This window comes from Magnolia sinica, chromosome 6, assembly GCF_029962835.1.
Source record: "Magnolia sinica isolate HGM2019 chromosome 6, MsV1, whole genome shotgun sequence".
In the NCBI taxonomy this organism is placed as follows: Eukaryota; Viridiplantae; Streptophyta; class Magnoliopsida; order Magnoliales; family Magnoliaceae; genus Magnolia; species Magnolia sinica.
Window position 1 is genome coordinate 62392015 of NC_080578.1, and position 20800 is coordinate 62412814.

At 43.3% G+C, this 20800-nt stretch overlaps 1 protein-coding gene across 2 annotated transcripts in view; it reads right to left on the reverse strand.

The window, feature by feature from the left end:
- LOC131248802 (serine/threonine-protein kinase PBL34-like) overlaps positions 1 to 4969 on the reverse strand; it is a 30257-nt gene extending 25288 nt beyond the window's left edge. For both annotated transcript variants that reach the window (XM_058249261.1, XM_058249259.1), the window contains exons 1-3: positions 4784 to 4969; positions 2918 to 3255; positions 2507 to 2642 (exon numbers count right to left, since the gene is read on the reverse strand). In XM_058249261.1, the coding sequence (XP_058105244.1) occupies positions 2507 to 2642; positions 2918 to 3255; positions 4784 to 4967 (658 nt within the window). In that variant the 5' untranslated portion in view covers positions 4968 to 4969. The remainder of the gene's footprint in view (positions 1 to 2506; positions 2643 to 2917; positions 3256 to 4783) is intronic.
- Between the last annotated feature and the right edge of the window lie 15831 nt (positions 4970 to 20800).

Sequence of the window (20800 nt, forward strand, 5' to 3'; positions counted from 1 at the left end):
GGAATTTGTGAATTTTATTCAGTAATATAGTTTCTAAGTTCTAACAAGAGGTGGATAATTAGTCATATGACACTCTAGGCTTGTGAACCATCAATGTTATTGCGAACAAAAATCTTTTTTGTTTTTTGGATGTGATTTGCAAACTCAGTTTCTGAAGTTATATAATTCATCATGTAGATTCAGGCAATTTCACATTTTATCATGCATTTCTAGTGAAGACATCACGCACGTACACCCTTACGTACGTATCAAAGGAAGAAGTGGGCCGCACCACTTTCCCTGTGTCTAGGTGAGAACCCGTGATCGTGATGAAGACCTCATGTGCATGTGCGAGCATCTGGAAGACCCCACACTGGGAAGATGCACGTAGGCTGCTTTATGGAATGATCCAAACCATTGGATCATAGGGACGCGACAATCGGGCCATTGGGTCTCATGGATCACATGATCGAGCAATTGATCGTTGATCGTCCACATCAATTTTAGACTTTATAATATTTTAAGATTTAATTTTTTATTATTTTATATTTGGACACATTATGGGTGTTTTAGTTGATTTTAATTAGACTATGGCTATTTTCGTTAGAGCTTACAAGACCGAGGGATTTTTGTAATTTTTGAAACTTCTTGGATCTATAAAAAAATGGAGGGCGTGTGACCTCTCCCTCATTGAATTTCGTGATTTTAAAAATAAAAAAAATAAAAATAAAAAAAAAGTTCTTGCTTTCTTTTCCCATCTTCATGCAATTTGAAGATACTTCCATTCGATTTGGAAGAAAAATTGGTGTGAGGCTAATCTTCATCAACGGAGATGCGATGTCTCCATCTATCCCCACACCATCTTCTCTTTTCTTCCACATCCAGGTATTTTCTTTAGATTCTTAATTCTCTCATCCCAAATATTCGTCTTCTCTCAAACCCAACTTTTCAATACTCATCCACAATCCAAACCCTAACCGACCTAAACCCATCCTCCCACGTCACACGTGTAACCGTACGACCACACGTGTGAAACCCACCTACCCCTTTTGGTTTCCCACCATCATTATATCAAAACCCCTTTCTTCCATCCCAGAAACCCTAACCCTAAACCTAAATTTCCTAAATTTCCTACTTTCTCAAATTACCAAAACCCTAATTTTCACCCTAAGTTGTAATAGGTTTCCTGTGTTGAAATAGACTATATCCTATGCTAATTTACATCCATTAGATCCCAGTTTTGTTTTATTTAATGATCTTATGTTACGATGTTCGTAGCTTAGGCTAGGATTACGCATGATTTTCTTTTGATTTTCATGATATTTGTGATGAATATAGTGACATTTGTGTTTTTTTTTTGCTAAATATCTTAATTCAGTTATCTGATCGCACATATTACTTAGTTCATGCATCGGTCCTGTATCAAATTTGGTATCAGAGCGGGACGTCTTGTGTTCGAGACTCCTCACCAAGGGTGATTAATGCAAGGGCATTTTCACATCGAGCTCGAGTGGGGTTGCCTGTGGGATGCAGGGGCACACTCGGGGTGGGCGGCCCATGTGAGGCGGTACCCATGTGATTTGGGGCCCACGAGGGAGGTTCGGCCGAAGTCCTAACCCACGATATGTGGGGCCTGGGCTATGAGATAAAGGGATTGATTTGCCATGCTCTAACAGTTCGAGCTTTTAGAGCAAGCGGTTAATTGTCCTGCATCAATTTCTTACATAACTCAGCACATATGACATAATGAGTGCTTTAACTTAATTTGCATTTGACCAGTCTTCTATTTTTTTTAAGGAGAAGTATTCAACTATTCCTGGAAAATTCCTGGAAAAAATGCAAAAAATAAAAAATAAAAATAAAAAGGATTCGCTCAATCAGAATTCAAGTCAATTGGTAATCAAAACCCTTAAAAGTAAGTTTTAAATGTTTAAACCTTGTTTCAGACATTTAGACTAAATTCATTGAATCCTACTTAACCTGGTTTCAGATATTCCAACTAAATCTCCAAACAAGTGTTATCTTCAATCTATTTTATAGCACCTATATTATATCATGAAATGCTATTTAAGTCCTATAGAAGAATCACGTAGAATGGAAACAAGCAATTATACCATTATCGAGGTATTAAAAATGGCGATTTTCCTCTTTTCTGGACTTAATCAGAAGTGCTCAAGAAGTGGTAACTTCCTCAAAGATTCAAAGATTTCATGCATATAAACTTTTAGGGCCATGTCGGCAGGGTGAATACTGCAGTATTCTCCCCTTGTTCTAAAATGCAATGAATTCATCTCCAAGCTAAAAAATTTCTCTTTCCAGTTTTAGTGTGCATTTCCATAAACTGTATGATTACCCTTTTGTGTTGAATTTTATGCAATAAATGCACCTTAAGGAGGGGAAAATGGCATAACCCAGTACATACAACCCAAACCAAACAACCCCTTGAAAGTTCTAAAAGGTTAACTATCCAGGAAGTCAAGATGCATGAAACCAATTGTAAGATATCAAAACATGGGCAGTTACATACTTCTGAAGAGGTGGTTCTCCAAGCTTCCTCTAGGCATAAACTCATATACTAGCAACCTTTGATCATCTTCAATGCAATACCCAATCAATTTAACCAAATTAGGATGCAGAAGATCACCAAGAAAATTAACTTCCGCCTGCAAAAGCTAGAAGACATCAGACAATGCTCTCTACAGTCCACCCATAAAGAGATAGACAAGAGGTAAGGTACTAATCAATAAACAACACTAAGATCTTTTATTTTCTTTTCCTTTATTTTATTTCTTCCTTTCTTCTTTTATTTTCTTTTTCTTTTTCTGTTTTTTCTTTTTTCTTTTTTGAGAGAGAGAGAGGGAGAGAGGGAGAGAGAACAAGAGATTTCACAGCCAAGATCACCAAACAAGAAACTAAAATAAATTAAGAAATCCCATACCAGCCACTCTTTATGCCCCTGAAGTCCATCATGGTTAAGTGTTTTAACTGCAACTGTAAGCCCTGTGCCCGGTTTCACTGGGGCAGTTCCATTCTCCTCAATCCATCCCTTGAATACACAACCAAAGCCACCCTCACCAAGAAGACTCTCTGGCCTAAAATTCCTTGTTGCAGACTTAAGTTCATTAAATGTGAATTTCCTTAGCTGCGAGGCAACTTTCAGCTCCTCACTTACTTTTGGAGTTGGCGGATTACTTTCTGCATTACTTGTTGTTGTAGATGAGACTACGGGAGCAGTTGGTTGGTCTTTGCTCCTATCATTTGTGGACTTACTCTCCGCTGGTCCATGCACAAAACCAACATACTTCAATGGATAGTTCTCATATCAGGATAGCTTTTTTGAAATAATACAAGGAAAAAAAATCATTCACTTGCACTAGTGTAATTCTACAAACAGAAACACTATCTAATCAGGTAGATCAAGGTAAACCACACTTCGAAAAACTAAAAAGAGCTAAGGACATGTTTTCTAATTTTAACAAAAGAAACCTCTTGCGTGTCAAAGGAAAAAAGAAAAGAAGTGAAGCTATACAATCATGCCAAGAAAAGCACCAACAGGGTCTGAGTTAAATATTGTTCACCAAAATATAAGTTCACAGGCAAAAGATGTTTGCACTATAGAGTGAAGATCGGGGGGGAAGCAAAAGAAAATTAACAAAGAAGCCCATCTTTCTAGAAGGAAACCTAAAGAGAAAGGGACCAAATATCTCAAGTTGTCATGGAAGGCCTCCTTTCAAGAACCAAGCCCCGAATGGGACGCGTGCATATGGATGGATTTAATTGCAATAATTAATCTCTTAAAGTGGAACTGGCAAAATTGCAATTGCCTTCATTATCATTTGTATTGAAGGAAGGGGAAGCCTCTAAAGTCTAGATTGCAAATATACGCTACTTTTAAGTTGGACGTGATTGGAATATAGCTATATTGGGGGCTCCTTCCACATTGCTAAGACATAGAAAAGTCATTATTTTTGTCATTTTCTCTTCATTTAACTGGATATTCCCAATGATTCACCTATGCATCCAAATGCTGCCAAAATCATGATAAACATTTCAGCGCTTACTCAAGATAACCCCAATATAGCAACCATACCATTTCAGTATTATTATGATAGCAACTCCAGTATTTCGCAATTTCAAAGCTGCTTGGTTACGGTGACAGCAAAATCAATCCTTATCCAGTAGCCAGTGGATCGATCATTGACATTGTTGAGAAGCCGGAAGAATTCAAAACTGCATACATATATCTATTTTTGGCATTAAAATACTATAAACGTTTTCCTACCGCTGGTATTAGAATAGTAGGAAGTCTATTCTATTCTATTAATAAAGCTAGAAAGAAAGAAGGGCGTGCGCCGTGTGCATCAAAAGAGAGGCTGCATATATCAGTCTCCTATAGAACTAAAGGGCCTTCAGGTTGAAACTTACAAAGCTCGATTAAGAAACCTCGCCACCTTGACAACATGAGTATATTTATTGATCTTCAAAACTGACAGAGTATTCTCATTAAATAAACAAACAATTAGGGAAAATGATCAGGCCGCAATCATGACCATTTCACCAGCATTCAAGCTAAATATTCAAATAGTTAAAACCTCAAGAGGAGGCATTTCTTCGTGAAACCAAGTTCCATCAAACATGTTGAGTAGAAGTAGCAACAATCTCACAAACAGGAAAGATATCTCATTGAAAGGGGAAAGCATTGACGACTTCATCAAATAGAACATGCTCATAAAAAAAAATGAAAATGAAAATATAAAAGAACATAAATAAAATGAAAGAAACAAAGGAAGAGAGGATAAGTTACCATAATGAGTACTGGTGCCGCTTATAGAGCTATCGACTTTGGATCTTGAGGAGATGCAACTCCCCATGAATCTGAACTTAATCCAACATCCGGTTTCTGCCTCTTCCGCCCCATCTTTCTTCTTCCTACCTCTTGATTTCCCAACATGTTCCTCCACCTGAATAGCATCGGGACCTACTCCCATCTCTCCAATCAAACACCCGCCCTTCAATCTTCAAATCAAAAACCCATTTTCCAAAAAACCCCCCACAAAAATCTCTCAACACCACTAAATCACCCACAGCCAGAAACCGCTATACAACCCAAAAGGACCTAACGAATCCCCAAAAACCACCAAACATGCAGATAATCAAACCACTCCACAAGCCCAAATCCGCCCAGAAATCCGTCTTTTATCCAATAACCACTGAATAGTCTGCCTTCAGACCCCTGAAAATCGAAAATCTGGTCAATAACCAGAAACCCAGAAACCCAACAGCCCAAAGCAGTTGCCACAACTAAAAACTACTCCAAAATCCAAACTAGTTGCCAGAAAATCAAACCAGCTCAAAAACCCCCTTTTTTCACAAAACACCACCGAATCTGCCTTGAAACCGCCCGAACATGGGAAATCCGGGGAAAACCCAGAAACAGAAATCGCCCAAAATGCCGAAAACAGAACTGGAAATCGAACAACCAATAGCAGAATCTGTAGTCTTGAACTTGTATATTCTTTTGAATTGCGTGCAGCTCAGACCAAAGAGCTGATAACAGCTAGAAGAAGAAGAAGAAGAAGAAGAAGAAGAAGATAGAGAAGGAAGGGTACCTGCCCGAGAATTTGAAGGGGCAGCAGCCCGAACGAGTTGAGCTTCCAGGCATGGAAAGGGGGAGATGCGATCAATGAAAGCGAGTAGGATGGTGGGGGAATGTGGAAAATCAGAGACAGAGGGGGCGTGGAAATGGGGGTACTTTGGGGAAAGAACGGGCAGCTCGGGCAGGGGAATGCGGGCAGGACGGGCAGCACGAGGAATTTAGCGAGCCGAGACGAGGGCGGGGAACGGTACAGGTACTCGCACGAGTGGGTTGGAGAGCACTCTGCACACGTGTACTCGCGCGAGTAGGGTGGTGACCACTCTGCACACGTGTACACGCGCGAGTGGGGGTGGAGAGCACTCTCACGTGCGGTATTTTGCCCATTCGTTGCGGCATGCGTCGTGCCGGTAACACGATCTCGACCGCAGGTTTGGCTCCTCCACTGGTAAAGTGAGGAATGATGATTAGAAAGAAATAGGCCGGTTACTCTACTAAGTCCTTTTAAAAGGTAAGTTATACAACAAATGCTGAAGGGTGGGGCCACTAGTGTTTGGGGACGGCATCCAACGAACGGGATTTCCCAGACATGAAAACAAAAACAGGCTGATCCGACCATTCTTCTGTGGACCACCACGTGATTTTGCAACCGTTTGGACGGGAGACCCCATGTGTGCTGTATATAACATCCAACCCATGCATTACATTATCCCACTTTTACCATATGGGGACGCGGATTGGGACAACCCCCTCCTTCCCTTACCTAGCAACGGACAGGAACTCTGTGGGACCGCCTTGATGTACGGGTTCCATCCACACCGTTCATTAATTTTTCCATATCATTTTAAGGCAATAGTTTAAAAAATTAAAATAGTTCCACAGCTCAGGTGACCACACAGTGGAGATAAAAACACCTACTGAGTTTTTTTTTTATGAAGTTTGTTGGTGTGTTTTTTTTTACTGAAGTTTCTAGGCTATCATTTTATACACAGGGTCTTGGATTGTGTTAGAGGTGTACACGAGTAGAGCCGAGTCAAGCTTGGCACAGCTCGATTCGGCTTGGCCACTTGCTGACCCAGCTCAAACTTGGCTCGGCTCAACTCAATCAGCAGCTCCAGCCGATTCAAGTCGAGTTCGAGCCAATATCAAGCTGAGTTAGCCTGTGGAGCATTTTCATAAACATATGAACTATACCTTTAGAATCTCATTGTATAAAATAGCAGTAGTGGTTTTACGGGTATTTCATCAAACACCTTATAAGCAACATAAAAGGAAGGGGGAGGGGGGGGGTGTACGGATCCGAATCCATGGGAAGAAAAGCTTTAATGGCTAAAAATGAGGACGTGAATTGCTAGTTACCTTGGATACAGCAAGTTCCCATGGTCAGAAGCTTTGTGGGACCTAAAAGAAATGGTTGTCCACACTTCATTGAGTCATTTCATCAAACGCTTGATGAGCAACAGCAATATCAAAGTAACTGAGTCACCGACCTGGTTCGATCCAAGTTGGGTTCGATCCGAGTCGCGTTGAGCTCGGGCAAGCTCGAACTCAGTTTTGAATCGAGCTTTTTTGAGTCGAGTCGAGCAAGCTAACCGAGCTAACTCTACTCGTGTACAGCCCTAGGTTTTGTATAGGGTTGTACATGAACAGAGTTAGCTTAGTTAGCTTGACTCGACTCGACTCGAAAAAGCTCGATTCGACTCAGTTTGAAACTCGGTTTGAAACTGAGTTCGAGCCAAGTTGAGCTAATTTTTTAAGCTTGAAAAAATTTCATACCGCATTCAAGCTTGCCCGAGCTCGACTCGACTCGGATCAAACCAGGTCAGTGACCCAGTTACTCTGATATTGATGTTGCTCACCAAATGTTTGATGAAATGACTAAACGAAGTGTTGGCTGGTGACGAGGAAGATATGTAAATGAAACAAATACTCTTTTTTCTTAATTTTGATGTTGCCTACAAGGTGTTTGACGAAATAACTATAGGGTGTTTGATGAGATACTTGTAAATAGTTGCTGTTGTTTTACATACAGTAAGAAATTGAAAGTACACTACATGTGATTGTGAAAATGCCGCACAGGCTTGATCTTAGCTCGAACTCGGCTCAAACTAGCCCAAGCTGTTGACCGAACCGAGTCGAGTTGGCTAGTTAGGCTCAAGGACCGAGCTGAGCCAAGTTCAAGCTGGGGTCAACTAGTGGCTGAGCCGAGTCGAGTTGTGCCAAGCTTGACTCAGTTTACACCTCTAGTTGTGTACACATGCCCTCCAACCTCTACATTACATGATCCTACTGATACAATAAGATGCCCCAAAACCTTGTCTATTTAGTTGTTGGGCCCTTCACATCATAGAAAATAATGGATAACCCATCGAATCACTTGGTGGGCCATGTGATGGTTTGATCAGCTTCATTTATTCTCTTCTAACTTTGGATTGGGGGCAATCACCACAAGCAAAACACTTCGAGAATAAGCAATCCGGCTTGAGAGTATAATACCAATAACTGTTATTCACTCTATATATGTTAACTACTTGATTATTTTGGCTAATTTGATGAATGCCATCCATTCATCCATCTCTTAAATAATCGGTACATTTGGCTTTGTGTTATTACCCATCTATTTCATTTGCATCTTCCTTCAGCTACCATCACCTCATCCAAGGATTGGGATCTCTCATTCCAAGAGACCTCCAAGGGTTCATCAAGATCATCCGATTACTAGGTCACATACGCACAGTACCCATTTCTTAGCAAATTATACCATTGCTGATCGATGCAGATTGGTACTCCTCTAAAGGGTCGCCGTGATGTGTGAGTCTTATCTATACTGTCCATCCATTTTTCCCTAACATATTTAGGAAACCAACTTAAACTCAAGGCAGATTCAAGGCTGGAGTGGAACACATGGTGTAGATTAAACACCAATAATGTTGAAAACATTTTAGAAGCAACAAGGGCTTGTTTGGTATGTGGAATTGAATGGTATTGAATTGTATTAGATGAGATTAATATCATTATTGTACAATAATTGTATGTTTGGAAATACGACAGTATTGTAGCCATCCAATTTCATGTTTGGGATAAAAATTTTGCTTGAGAAAAACATTGTATTAAGCAAAATCATCTTTGATAGATCGTGGAATTGTAATCAATGGATCAAATTCACAACGGATCTCGTTCACTTATACACATATAACTAGAATATCATGTGTAAACAGTGTATATGGATGGACGGCATGGAAAAATGCATGCATCAATGTGGGGCCATGTGTAGTGGATTTCAAAATCCATGAAAATCCTACATAGGACCAAATGAAATTCCACGATACTAAATGCATTTCCATCCCACCTAATCCCAACATTTCTCATCCTTTCCAAATGCGGGATGGAATTGCAGGGAACCAAATGCAATTCTATCTTAACTAATGCCATCTAATACTCTATGTCAAACGCCCCCAAAATTTTTTATTCAAGTTGATATTTGTGGCTTTCCTTAATTCAAGTTTATATAACCTTATGAAACAGGTTGGATGGTGGGCCCTAGAAAGTTTTCAAACGGTGGATGTCATTATCCGCTTTAGCCTTGCATCTATCTCATTTTTATTTTTAGACTTGTATTTAAAATAATACAAAATAATAATAAGAAGAAGAATAAATAGATGGACAGTATGGACGAACCTTATAAATCATGGTGGCCTCTCAGAGCACACGTCTGTTCCTGGCTAGGGACGGACGGGCCCTGTTACTGATGTGCAGAACCCGTGTGATTACTTGCCCCGTCGACAAAGACAGAGAAGATGTTAATAAGAGACGCACATCTTGAAGCGCCAAACACTCTGCATGTGGAACAGTCTCGTTAGATGGGAAACATTCGCCGACCGCTCCGCCCGTGCATGGAACATCAAAATCAGGCCTGCCCACTCAAAACATTGAGCCATGCATTCACGTTGAATACAGACCGTTGGTAATTATTTCTCCTAGCCATCCATTTATTCGTACCTTCGTTTCCCACCCGATGAATTTACGGGATGAAGTTTTAGGTTGTGAACATTGTCAAGCTACTAGAATCATATTACATACGTGTCGGATCCTGGGTACATGCGTGAATGTGAATTTAGCTGGTGTGGCACATTTGTATCCGGCGCTTGATGATGTAGCGTCTGAAGAGAAAAATGCAACACTTTTTTTTTTTTTTTTGTGCACCAGTGGATCGCAGCGACAATTTGTGGCACGCGTGTGATACCCAGGCCATTCATCATGTGGTCCCTTTCCCATCAATGAAGCTGGTCCACTCGTAAAGGGCCACACTTGATGTGTTGATCATCCTACGTTCATCTCAGGCCTTGCCTGACGAACGGTCCAGATCTGACAAGTGTGTATCATTTGGTGCGTGTCATGAATTACCTTTTAAGCAATTCTTAAAAGAGAGACTTGAATGATTCTCTTTTCTCAGTTTGGGTATAAGCACTCGCGCACAAAATTCTTACCGTGGCAGAGGCATATATTGACAGGAAGCGGATTCCCTTGGTCACCGGATCATTCTTTGAGGCCCACCGTAATCTATGTGTTTTATCCAAGCCCTCCATCTATTTCTCCAACTCATTTTAGGTGCAAATCAAAAGCTCAAGTGTACCACATCATAGGAAATAGTAGAAATGGAACACTTACGGTTGAAAACTTCTTGGGTCCACAAAAGTTTTAGATGAAGATGATATTTGTGTTTTTCCTTCCTCTAGATTTGTGTGACCTTATGAACATATTAGATGGCAAATTATAGTCATGTAGGCCTAGAAAGGTTTCAACTGTGGGGATCATTATCCCACTGTTTCCTCTATTGTGGACTGTTTTGTGGTCAACTTTTTTTTTTTTTTTACACACACCCACGCACGCCGTAGTGGGATTTCACCACCTATGGGTATCGAACCCAAGACCTCGTGTTGAAACTCCTCAGAGTCTACCACTGTTTTGTGTTCAACTTGAGCTTTGGATCTGTGTCATTGTTTGGGCTCGTCCCAGGCTCATCCCTAAAATGATATAGAAGAAAAAAAAAAGTGGATGGACTATGGATAAAATGCATACATTATATTAGACGTTAAAGAGTCAGGTCCCTAGGCACAATTGACGTCCATATTAACTCATAAACCCTCTCTCACCAAGGCAAAATCCATTGAATAGTTTTAAACTCTAATTAATGGATGTTAGTGCACTGATTTGTACACATTGTATGTCAATCACGTGAGCTTGTGTGTTATGTAGTCAGTTGAGCCCTTATAAGTTGAAGAGCGAAGTCACAAGAGGACGTGCAGTATAAAGGAGTAAAGAACAGGTAAATGAAGTGTCTTAGTAATCGTAACATTGACCCAAAATAACCATTTTACCTCTAGATAATCTATGCCTTAATAGAAAAACCTTGTGTGATCATTATGGAGCGAGAGATGCCAAAAAGCTTTCACAAAGCTCAAAGGCATGTTGACAAGCGCCCCCATCATACAACTACCTCATTAGAGTATTTCATTTGAAACCATATGCGATGTAAGCGATTATGCGATTAGGTCAGTGCTAGGCCTGGAAAAAAAAAAGCCTTGTGTCATTTACTATGCGAATAAAGCTCTAAACCATGCCCAGGTGAACTAGTCCACTATAGTAAAGAAACCCTTAGTCGTAGTATTCGCCTTGGACAAGTTTAGGTCCTATTTGATTGGATCCAAGATAATCATCTTTCTTGATCACACGGTGCTAAAGTATCTTCTTTCCAAGAAGGATGTTAAGCCTTATTGCTGAGATGGATCATTTTAATCCAAGAGGTTGATTTTAAAATCCGATATAAGCAATGAGTAGAAAACGTAGTGGTCGACCATATCTCACGGCTTGTTTTTATTCAATTCCATAAAGACGACACCCATTAATAACATGTTCCATGATGAACAACTCTTCAAAGTCTCCCAATTACCTTGGTATGATGATGTTACGCCCCAAACTTGGAAATTGGGCTCACAAAATTTCCGATCGCCGAGTCCACCGCTGACAGAAGTTAGTATTAGAGCATAACTTGGGAATAACCGAGAACAACATCACATATCTAGTATGAGTTTAGGTTAATTAGGTTCCAAGTGCATAATCTTCTAATTTAGTCCCCTAACGTGCCTTCGAGAGTTTTCAAGGATTGACAGACACCTTTGTTCATTTCTATGGGACATGCCGCCTAGGAGAGCGACCCGAGCGATTCCCGCTCCACCACCTGAGACTCCTGCTTTACCACCTACGACTCCCGCTCCACCCCCAGAGATCCCTGCTCCCCAACTTAAGGATGTCGTTCCTCCACCTGAGACTGGTGCAGATCCGACTGTACCTATGAATGCCTCCCACTTACAGTAAATGTTGCAGGCTGTGATGGTTGCGCTGTAGGGATAAGGCAGACACCCTGTTATTTCACCAGCCTAGGCAGAGCAGGAGTGCGCGAGCACCCTTCTTCGAGAATTCAGATATCTCGATCCTCCGCGTTTTCAGGGTGAGCCAAATCCCACTGTAGCCGAGAGATAGCGCTCCGATGTGGAGAAGATTTTTGATACTATGACTGTATGACCCAGCAGTGAGTCCGATTGGTTGTATTTCTTCTCCAGGGTGAGGCCGTGCACTGGTGGACCTCCATTACTCGTGTTGCAGGGCCAGATTTCGTATGGACATAGGAGGATTTTGTGGACTGATTCGACCAGCAGTACTTCTCCGACAACATTCATCAACAGTGAGCGTTAGAGTTCGAGAGTCTGGTGCAGGGGGACATGTCCGTGGCAAAGTATACGGCCCGTTTTGTGGCGTGATCGAGGTTCACGCCATATTTGGTTGATGATGAGGGGTGAAAGGCCCGCCGTTTCAAGAACGGCTTGCGTTACGGCCTTCGAGGCCTTGTTATTGGGCACGAGCTCCCGACTTTCCAGACGATAGTACGAAGGGCTCGGATTTATGAGACTAAGTGGGCTGGCACGCAGAGCGATCGAGATCAGAGGGAGGCCGGAAGAGGCAGGCCCCCTCCAGTAGCTCCTAGCAGCATCGATGACAACAGAGATACAGGAGTCACTCATCTGCCAAAGCACCAGCAGCACCAGCTGCACCTCTAGTGCCACCCCAACAGCCGTTTATAGGAACTTATTTTGGATGTGGTGGGACAGGGCACTGCGTGTATGAGTGCCTCCAACCTCATCTGTAGCAGTCGAGAGGGCTATAGCAGCTTCCAGCGTAACAGCGACCCCATCAGCAGCGACCAAAGCCACCTCAGCCGCCGAGGCCCCAACAGCAGCTGAAACAACAGTACAGGCTGCCGCAGAGGCAGCCGCGGCATCAGGGACCTCAGAGGGGACAGATACCTCCCCATCCAGCTCAGGCTAAGTTCTACATAACTCAGCAGGACCCGCAGACCTCCGAAAGAGTCGTTGAGGGTATATTTCCAATCTCTGTATGCATCGCTCGAGTTTTATTTGATTCCGGTGCTTCGCACTTGTTTATGTCCGAGGGATTCTGTTGTTCGACTGGATTGCCGACAGAGTTTGCTCGAGAGGGGTTGACTGTATCGACGCCCTTAGGGAAGACTACAGTATTAGACTGTTTCTGTTCGTCTTGCCCCGTGTTAGTGGGAGAGATTTTCTTGCCCACCGACTTATACGTGCCACCAATGTCAGATTTTAACGTTATCTTGGACATGGATTGACTTGCCGAGTACCACGCCATCTTGGACTATTCCGCGAGGACCGTCACATTTTGTATGCCCGGTTTGCCTCAGTTTTAGTTCGTTGCCGAGCCCAGAGGAGAGTCGTTGTCTTATTTGATGTCCTACGCCGTTGAGGAGCCTGTTGCCGCATGTATTGATCAGTTGCTGATTGTTTATAATTTCCCTGACGTGTTCCAGCAGATTCCGGGGTTGCCGCCTTGTCGGCATATTGAGTTCTAGATCGATCTTGTGCCCGGCACCGCGCCTATCTCGAAGGCCCCGTATCGTATGACACCAATGGAGTTAAGGGAGCTGCAACGCTAGTTGGACGAGTTACATGAGTTGGGATTCATTCGTCCGAGCAGTTCACCTTGGGGAGCGCCGATACTCTTCGTCAGGAAGAAGGATGGCTTGTTGAGGCTCTACATAGATTATCGCAAGCTCAACCGGTCACGATCAAGAACAAGTATCCGCTCCCGAGGATAGATGATCTGATTGATCAGTTGCAGGGTGCACAGTTCTTTTCAAAGATTGACATGCGTTCTGGTTATCATCAGATTCGAGTCCAAGAGGAGGACATCCCGAAGACGGCTTTCAGGACGCGTTATGGTCATTTTGAGTTTCAAGTCATGTCCTTCGGACTGACCAATGCACCCAAGGTCTTCATGCAGTTGACGAACGAGATTTTTCGTTCGTATCTCGATCAGTTTGTTATGGTATTCATCGACGACATCCTGATATATTCGAGAACCCATGAGGAGCATATACAACATCTGGAGATCGCTTTGCAGACCCTCCGTGCCCACTATCTGTATGTGAAGCTGGAGAAGTGCGAGTTCTGGCAGGAGGAGGTGAAGTTCCTCGGTTACGTGGTGACGAGGGAGGGTGTCGCAGTGGACCCGTCGAAGGTTGAGGCAGTGCGTTAGTGGGGCCAGCCCATGACTGCGTTCGAGATCTGCAATTTCCTTGGTTTAGCGGGATACTATCGGCGTTTCATTGAGGGCTTCTCTCGTATTGCAGCCCCGTTGACCAGGTTAACTCGGAAGGGCGTAGATTTTGTTTGGACTGACGAATGTGAGTAGTATTCGTGGAGCTGAAGGACCGTTTGACGTCCACTCCTGTCCTCACTCTTCCCTCTGGGAGTGATGGATTTGTTATATTTACCGATGCCTCACATATTAGTTTGGGTGCTGTCTTGATGCAGTACGGGAGGCCAGCGGCCCTTGCGTCCTGCCAGCTCAAGGTCTATGAGCTAAACTACCCCACGTATGATTTGGAGTTGGCAGCAATCGTCTTCATACTGAAGGTGTGGAGGCATTATCTCTATGGGGTCAGGTTCGAGCTCTTTTCTGACCACAAGAGCTTGAAGTACTTATTCTCTCAATCCGAGCTGAACATGAGGCAGAGGCGTTGGATAGAGCTCCCGAAGGACTATGATTTTAATCTCCAGTACCACCCAGGTAAGGTGAATGTGGTGGCGGATGCCCTCAGCCATCAGCCATAAGGCCTGGTGGCACATATGATGATTCGAGAGTGGAGCATGCTCGATGATATAACAGAGTATGACTTCGATTTTGGTCTGTAGTCTTCTATTGTTCAGCTATCAAGCTTGTCGATTCAACTCTCGCTTATCGCAAGGGTGATCGAGGCTGAGCAAACAGACGAGTCATTACAAGATTACCGAGCAGAGGCAGCATCTGAGAGTTAAACAGATTGACAGATTAGTTCTGATGGTAGACTTCGCTTCAAAGGCCGATTGTGTGTCCCGGATATTCTTGAGTTGCGCAGAGATCTTATGACAGAGGCACATCGATCGCGGTTTTCTATCCACCCTTGCTCGACGAAGATGTATCGTGATATGAGGAGATAATATTTTTAGGCGGGGATGAAGCGCCAAATAGCCAGTTTTGTGGCCGAGTGTGACACCTGCCAGCGTGTCAAGGCCGATCATTAGAGACCCCCTGGTCCATTGCAGCCGTTGAGCGTCTCGATGTGGAAGTGGTAGCAAGCATCTACCGATTTTATCATGGGTTTGCCGAGGACTTAGCGCGGTCATGATGCCATCTGGATTGTCGTGGACCGTCTGATGAAGTCGGCACATTTTCTTGCGATTCGTGAGACTTGACATTCGAACCGGCTTGCAAGGCTGTTTGTTGATGAGATCGTGAGACTACACGGTGTTCCTATCTCGATCGTTTCAGACCGAGACCCGAAGTTCACGTCTTAGTTTGGGGGGAGCTTTCATAGAGCGATGGACACTAATTTGCAGCTCAGCACAGCGTATCATCCGTAGACCGATGGCCAGACCAAGAGGGTTAACCAGATTCTTGAGTATATGCTTCGGGCCTGTGCGATTGACTTCGGAGGTAGCTGGGATGAGCATCTGCGATTGGTTGAGTTCGCATACAACAACAACTGTCAGGCGACCATTGGCATGGCTTCTTTTGAGGCATTATATGGCAGACCGCAGATTTCCTAGTTGTTGGACCGAGGTCGGAGAGCGGCGTCTCCCAGGTCCCGAGCTTGTGCAGCAGATGTCAGAGGCTATCAATATCATCTAGCAGAGCATACGCACAGTTCAGAGTTGGCAGAAGAGTTTTGCTGATTGTCGGCGTCGCCTCTTAGAGTTCGATGTTGGGGACAGTTTATCTCAAAGTCTCACCCATGAAGGGCGTGGTTCGATTTAAAGTGAAGGGCAAGCTTGCCCCGAGATTCATAGGATCTTTCGAGATCACTGAGTGCGTTGGCGCCGTGGCCTATCGGCTTACCTTGTCATCTCAATTGTCTAGCGTCCACAACATTTTCCATGTCTCTATGTTGAGGAAGTGTGGGTCAAACGTAGTTCCTACTATTAATTGACAACTATTGGAGGTTTGTAAGGATGCTTCTTACATTGAGCAGTCAGTTCGTATCCTTGATCGGAAGGAGCAGGTCCTCCGGACCATGGTTATCCCCTTTGTGAAGGTTCAGTGGGGTCACCATTCTGTTGATGAGGCATCTTGGGAGTGCGAGGTTGAGATTCGAGAGTGCTACTCTCATCTCTTTGATGATTGATCATATATTGTATCTTGTATGCTGTCTCTGATTTTATATGATGAGTTATGTTTTCTCTTCCTTATGAGTTATGTCTATTTGCGATGATTGTGTAAATTTCAAGGATAAAATTTTTATTTAGAGGGGAGAGCTATAAGACTCGTATCCTAGACTGTACCGTTTCGTAGGCTTTCGCAGTCCTCCTGGTCGAATTCCGGCAACCCTCGACCCATATCCGACGTTTACGCGCGATTCTAAGCCGAGTCCTGCATATCAGAGTCAACTCGACTCGAAACTTGTACCCTAGCGACTGCGCTGTCGCCGCAGTTCCAACGCCGCGACTCGCGCACCGATCCGATACTCGGACTAGGAGATGTGAGCCCGCGTTCATTCCAAAGAAACGCCACGCATTGCGAATTTTGAGAGAATCTCTATAACAAATCCCATCAATCAAGTCAAGTACACCACCCATACCTTAATGCTACCTCACCCTATCTTAAGTATAAGCAACCATCACTCTTTTTCCTTAAGTCAACTCTTTCTCTCTCCCTACCCATCCCTCTTTTACACAATTTTCAACTAAGGCCATAACCTAACCATCCTTTCCTTACAACACCCATCCCATATCATCCCATCACTTCTCTCTCTCTCTCTCTCTCATTTTCTCAAACACTCTCCCAAGCAACAAATTCCAACGTCCAAGCATTTCCAAGAGCAAATAAGTGTGGCCCACTTTCCCACTCTCTCATCTCCCATCTTAACCATTCATTCTCCATCAACCTCCATTAAAATAAAAGGCAAGGAGCATACAAGTCCAAGGAGCTAAAGAAGAAGGCTGATAGGTGGGTGATCCACTGTTGATTCTTGATTTAATGGCCCACTTGTGATGAGACCCACTTTGATGTATGTGTTGTAATTTAGAGGGGACCATAGTGGCAGGGCCCCTCCATCTCGTCTCTCTCTCTCATCTTCATTTTTTTTGTGGAGATGATGAAATCATGTGTCCCATCCGAATGGACCCCACCATGGAGTGTGTATTTTATCCATGCCATCCACCGAGTGGCCCACATAGCAGTCCTTTTGGACGGGCCCCAAACGAAGGAAAACACAAATATCAGCTTGATCCTAGAGTGTGGCCCACTTGACGTGGGGCCACCGTGTTGCATGGGGCCACCCATACCGTCCATTCATGTGAGGCCTACAATATTAGGTGGGCCCCTTTCATCCAGGCCGTCCGGCGTCCCTGGACGCTGAACACTACCAGTTACACGGTTTCATACACCCACATGTTCGTAGATACATATATTGTATATTATATATTATGATATATTATATTAATAAATATTGTAGTGGGCCACTCCTATGTGTGGACTCACCATGTCCTCGTGCATCAGATCAGCACTATCCAGAGTATCCAGGGGTCTCTGGACGGTGGCTTTTTTCTTTTGTCATGTTATATTAATATATATATATATATATATATTATGATGAGATATCAGGTGGTGGGCTCTACGTGGACCTACCGGAACTGTCGGCAGCAACTGACGCTGCACATTACACAGCTAATGAGCTACTGTGTGTACGGCAACTCAAGTGGGGCCCATCTGCTGTGGGACCCACCATGATACATGTATACATCACGCCATCCATGCATTTTGAATCCCCACCGTCCATCTGATTTGACGGTGGGCCAGCGGCCGATATCAGCTACAACAGCTCTCTAGACAAAAAAATGAAGAGATTCATATTTCTGGTGGGCCACGTATGTGGACCCCACCTTGATGTACGTAATTCATCCGAGCCGTCCATACATTTGGTGAGCTTGTCCTTGAGCTTGAGAAGAAAAATAAGACTGATCCAGCTATCAAGTGGACCACACTGCCATAACAGTGGGGTGAGGATTGAAAGTCCAGCACTAGAACCCTTTGGGTCACAGAAGTTTTGGACCAATATGAAATTTGTTTTTCCTCCTATTCAAGTCTTTATGACCATATGAACAGTCTAGATTGAAAATAAATGTTATGGTGGTCCCTATGAACTTTTCTAACAGTGAAAATCACTATCTCCACTACTATTTGTGATGCAGTCCAAATGATATTTTGATCATTATCACCACTGTTAAGTGTGGTATGGTCCAGATGATCCTTGGATATGATTCATAATTTTTTTATAATGTCCTATAATGATCTTTAACAAGGGATGTATGGAGCAATTGACTCGGCCATTCGACTCGGCCTATTTGACTCGGCTTATTTGACTCGGCCAATTCGACTTGGCTTATCGATTCGACCCTTTTGAATCAGCCCATTTAATTGACTCATTTGAATCGGCCCATTTGATCTGCCCATTTGATTCGGCCCAATTGATCGGCCCATTTGAATCGGCCCATTTGATCAGCCCATATGAATCGACCCCTTTGATTTAGCCCATTCGATCGGCCCATTTGATTCAGCCCCTTTGATTCGGCCCATTTGATGTAGCCCACTTGATGCATGATTGACCCATTGGAGCGGCCCACATGATGCGGCCCACTTGAGGTATATGAGGCCCAATGAGACGTATATGAGGCCTTTGTGTGGGCCGACTGTGATGTATATGAGGCCCATTGTGATGTGAGATTCCACCATGATGCATGTAATGATGTTTTTGCGACCATGCCTTGAGAGCAATGATGGTTTGACATCGACATTGTAAGAGCAATGATGGTTAAATGTCCACATTGTAACTCTCCCTAAGGGCTCATTGATAGGCCCATACTTGTAGTGTGCAGGCCGTTTAGGCCCTTCTTCGTTATGAACAGAAACCATCACCACATAACATATTTAGTATAGTTCCATGATTTATGCTCATACGCATCATATGTATGCTTGAGATGAGGAGTGACTGATCATAGCATATGCCTTCGGGCAGATTGTTTATGGGCTCCCTGATAAGCGGAGTTGCCCTTCATGAGCGCGTGGTATGCGCAAGATTGTTGCATGACTGGTAGTGTGATTCATGCACTTTACATTTGTATGACATGATTTCTATATGCCCTGCAACATTAGGGCTATGACCTCCACAGACACATCGTGGTTGGCAAGATTGAACAGCGAAAATATTGTTACTAAACATCGGAGAACCATAGATGTCTCTGGGTGAAAATCTCTAAACCCGATGGTACCAGATGATAACTCTAACGTCGAGACCAAGTGGATACATGAGCGCATAATGGCGAATGCCAGGAGGCCGCGTCTCCCACTGTGTCATGGTCAATTGGAAATGGGTGTGGCTTTACCCGCCCGAGGGTAGAGGGCATTACAAGGCTGAGTATGACCAGTTCAAAAATGGGTCCGTTATCGACGTGCTGGATAGATATTGGCAGACTATTGGCTAGACGGATAGTGAGGTTTCTTATGTTTACTTGGACTGCGCACCTGGGAAAGGGGCAAACCATTTGGAATGTACTAAACCCCGGTAATTATCCAGATTGAGAACTGTACTGATACTTGATGCTCTAGTGATTAGCTGCATTGATATGTGGATTTAGATGAGGATTAGCATGCTTGAGTTGCATCTTGCATCGCATGGTCTTGATATGGCCGATAGCATTCATATCTTACACCGCATAGCCTTGGTACGATTGATTGCATTCACATACTCATCAGTATGATTCCACATTACTCTGACATTATATTCTGAGCACGCTCATATTGTGCACACACTTACACCACCCTCTAAGCTTTCTATAAGCTTATGCACGATTGATGCGTGCAGGTGACGCCAGGTCGCAGCCGTAGCTTCGCCGCAGTAAGAGCGTGCAGTCGAGCTTTAGGAGTTTTCATTATTATCATTATCTTGTATTTTCCTTCATACGTATTGTACTTAAAGTTTTTTATCACAATGAATTTTGTGATAGTGTTCTTATGGTTATTGTTCGTGAGTTATGCTTATAGTTATGCTTATACTGAATCAAAATTATGTTTAAAATCCTCCTTATAAGATCCAAGGATCGGAACCCAGTGTATAGGTGCCGGGAGTCGAGAATGGGGTACTATGGTGGCTGTCAGCGCCGAATTCGGCGATCAGAAATTTTGTGAGCCCGGTTTTCGAGTTTGGGGCGTGATAGTTGACACTGTCAATTATCTTACTACAGGTACTATTCCCACTCATTGGACTGTGTAAAATAAAAACAAATTCTTCACTGAGGTGTGCAAGTTCTTCTAAGATGATCTTATCTCTTTAAATATTGCCCAAATCAAATTATAAGGAGATGTGTTCTAGACTACGAGCAACACAGTGTCATCTTCTTTTGTCACTCATATATGTGTGGTGGCTACTTCTCGAGTAAAAAGACTGCCGTGAAGAGTTTGCAGTGCGTCTTTTATTGGCCCACTATGTTCAATGACACTAATAAATTCTGCAAAGCATGCAAGAGATGTCAGAAATTGGGAGGAATATCCCATCGAAATATGATACCATTAAATCTTATTTTTATTATTGAAGCATTCGAT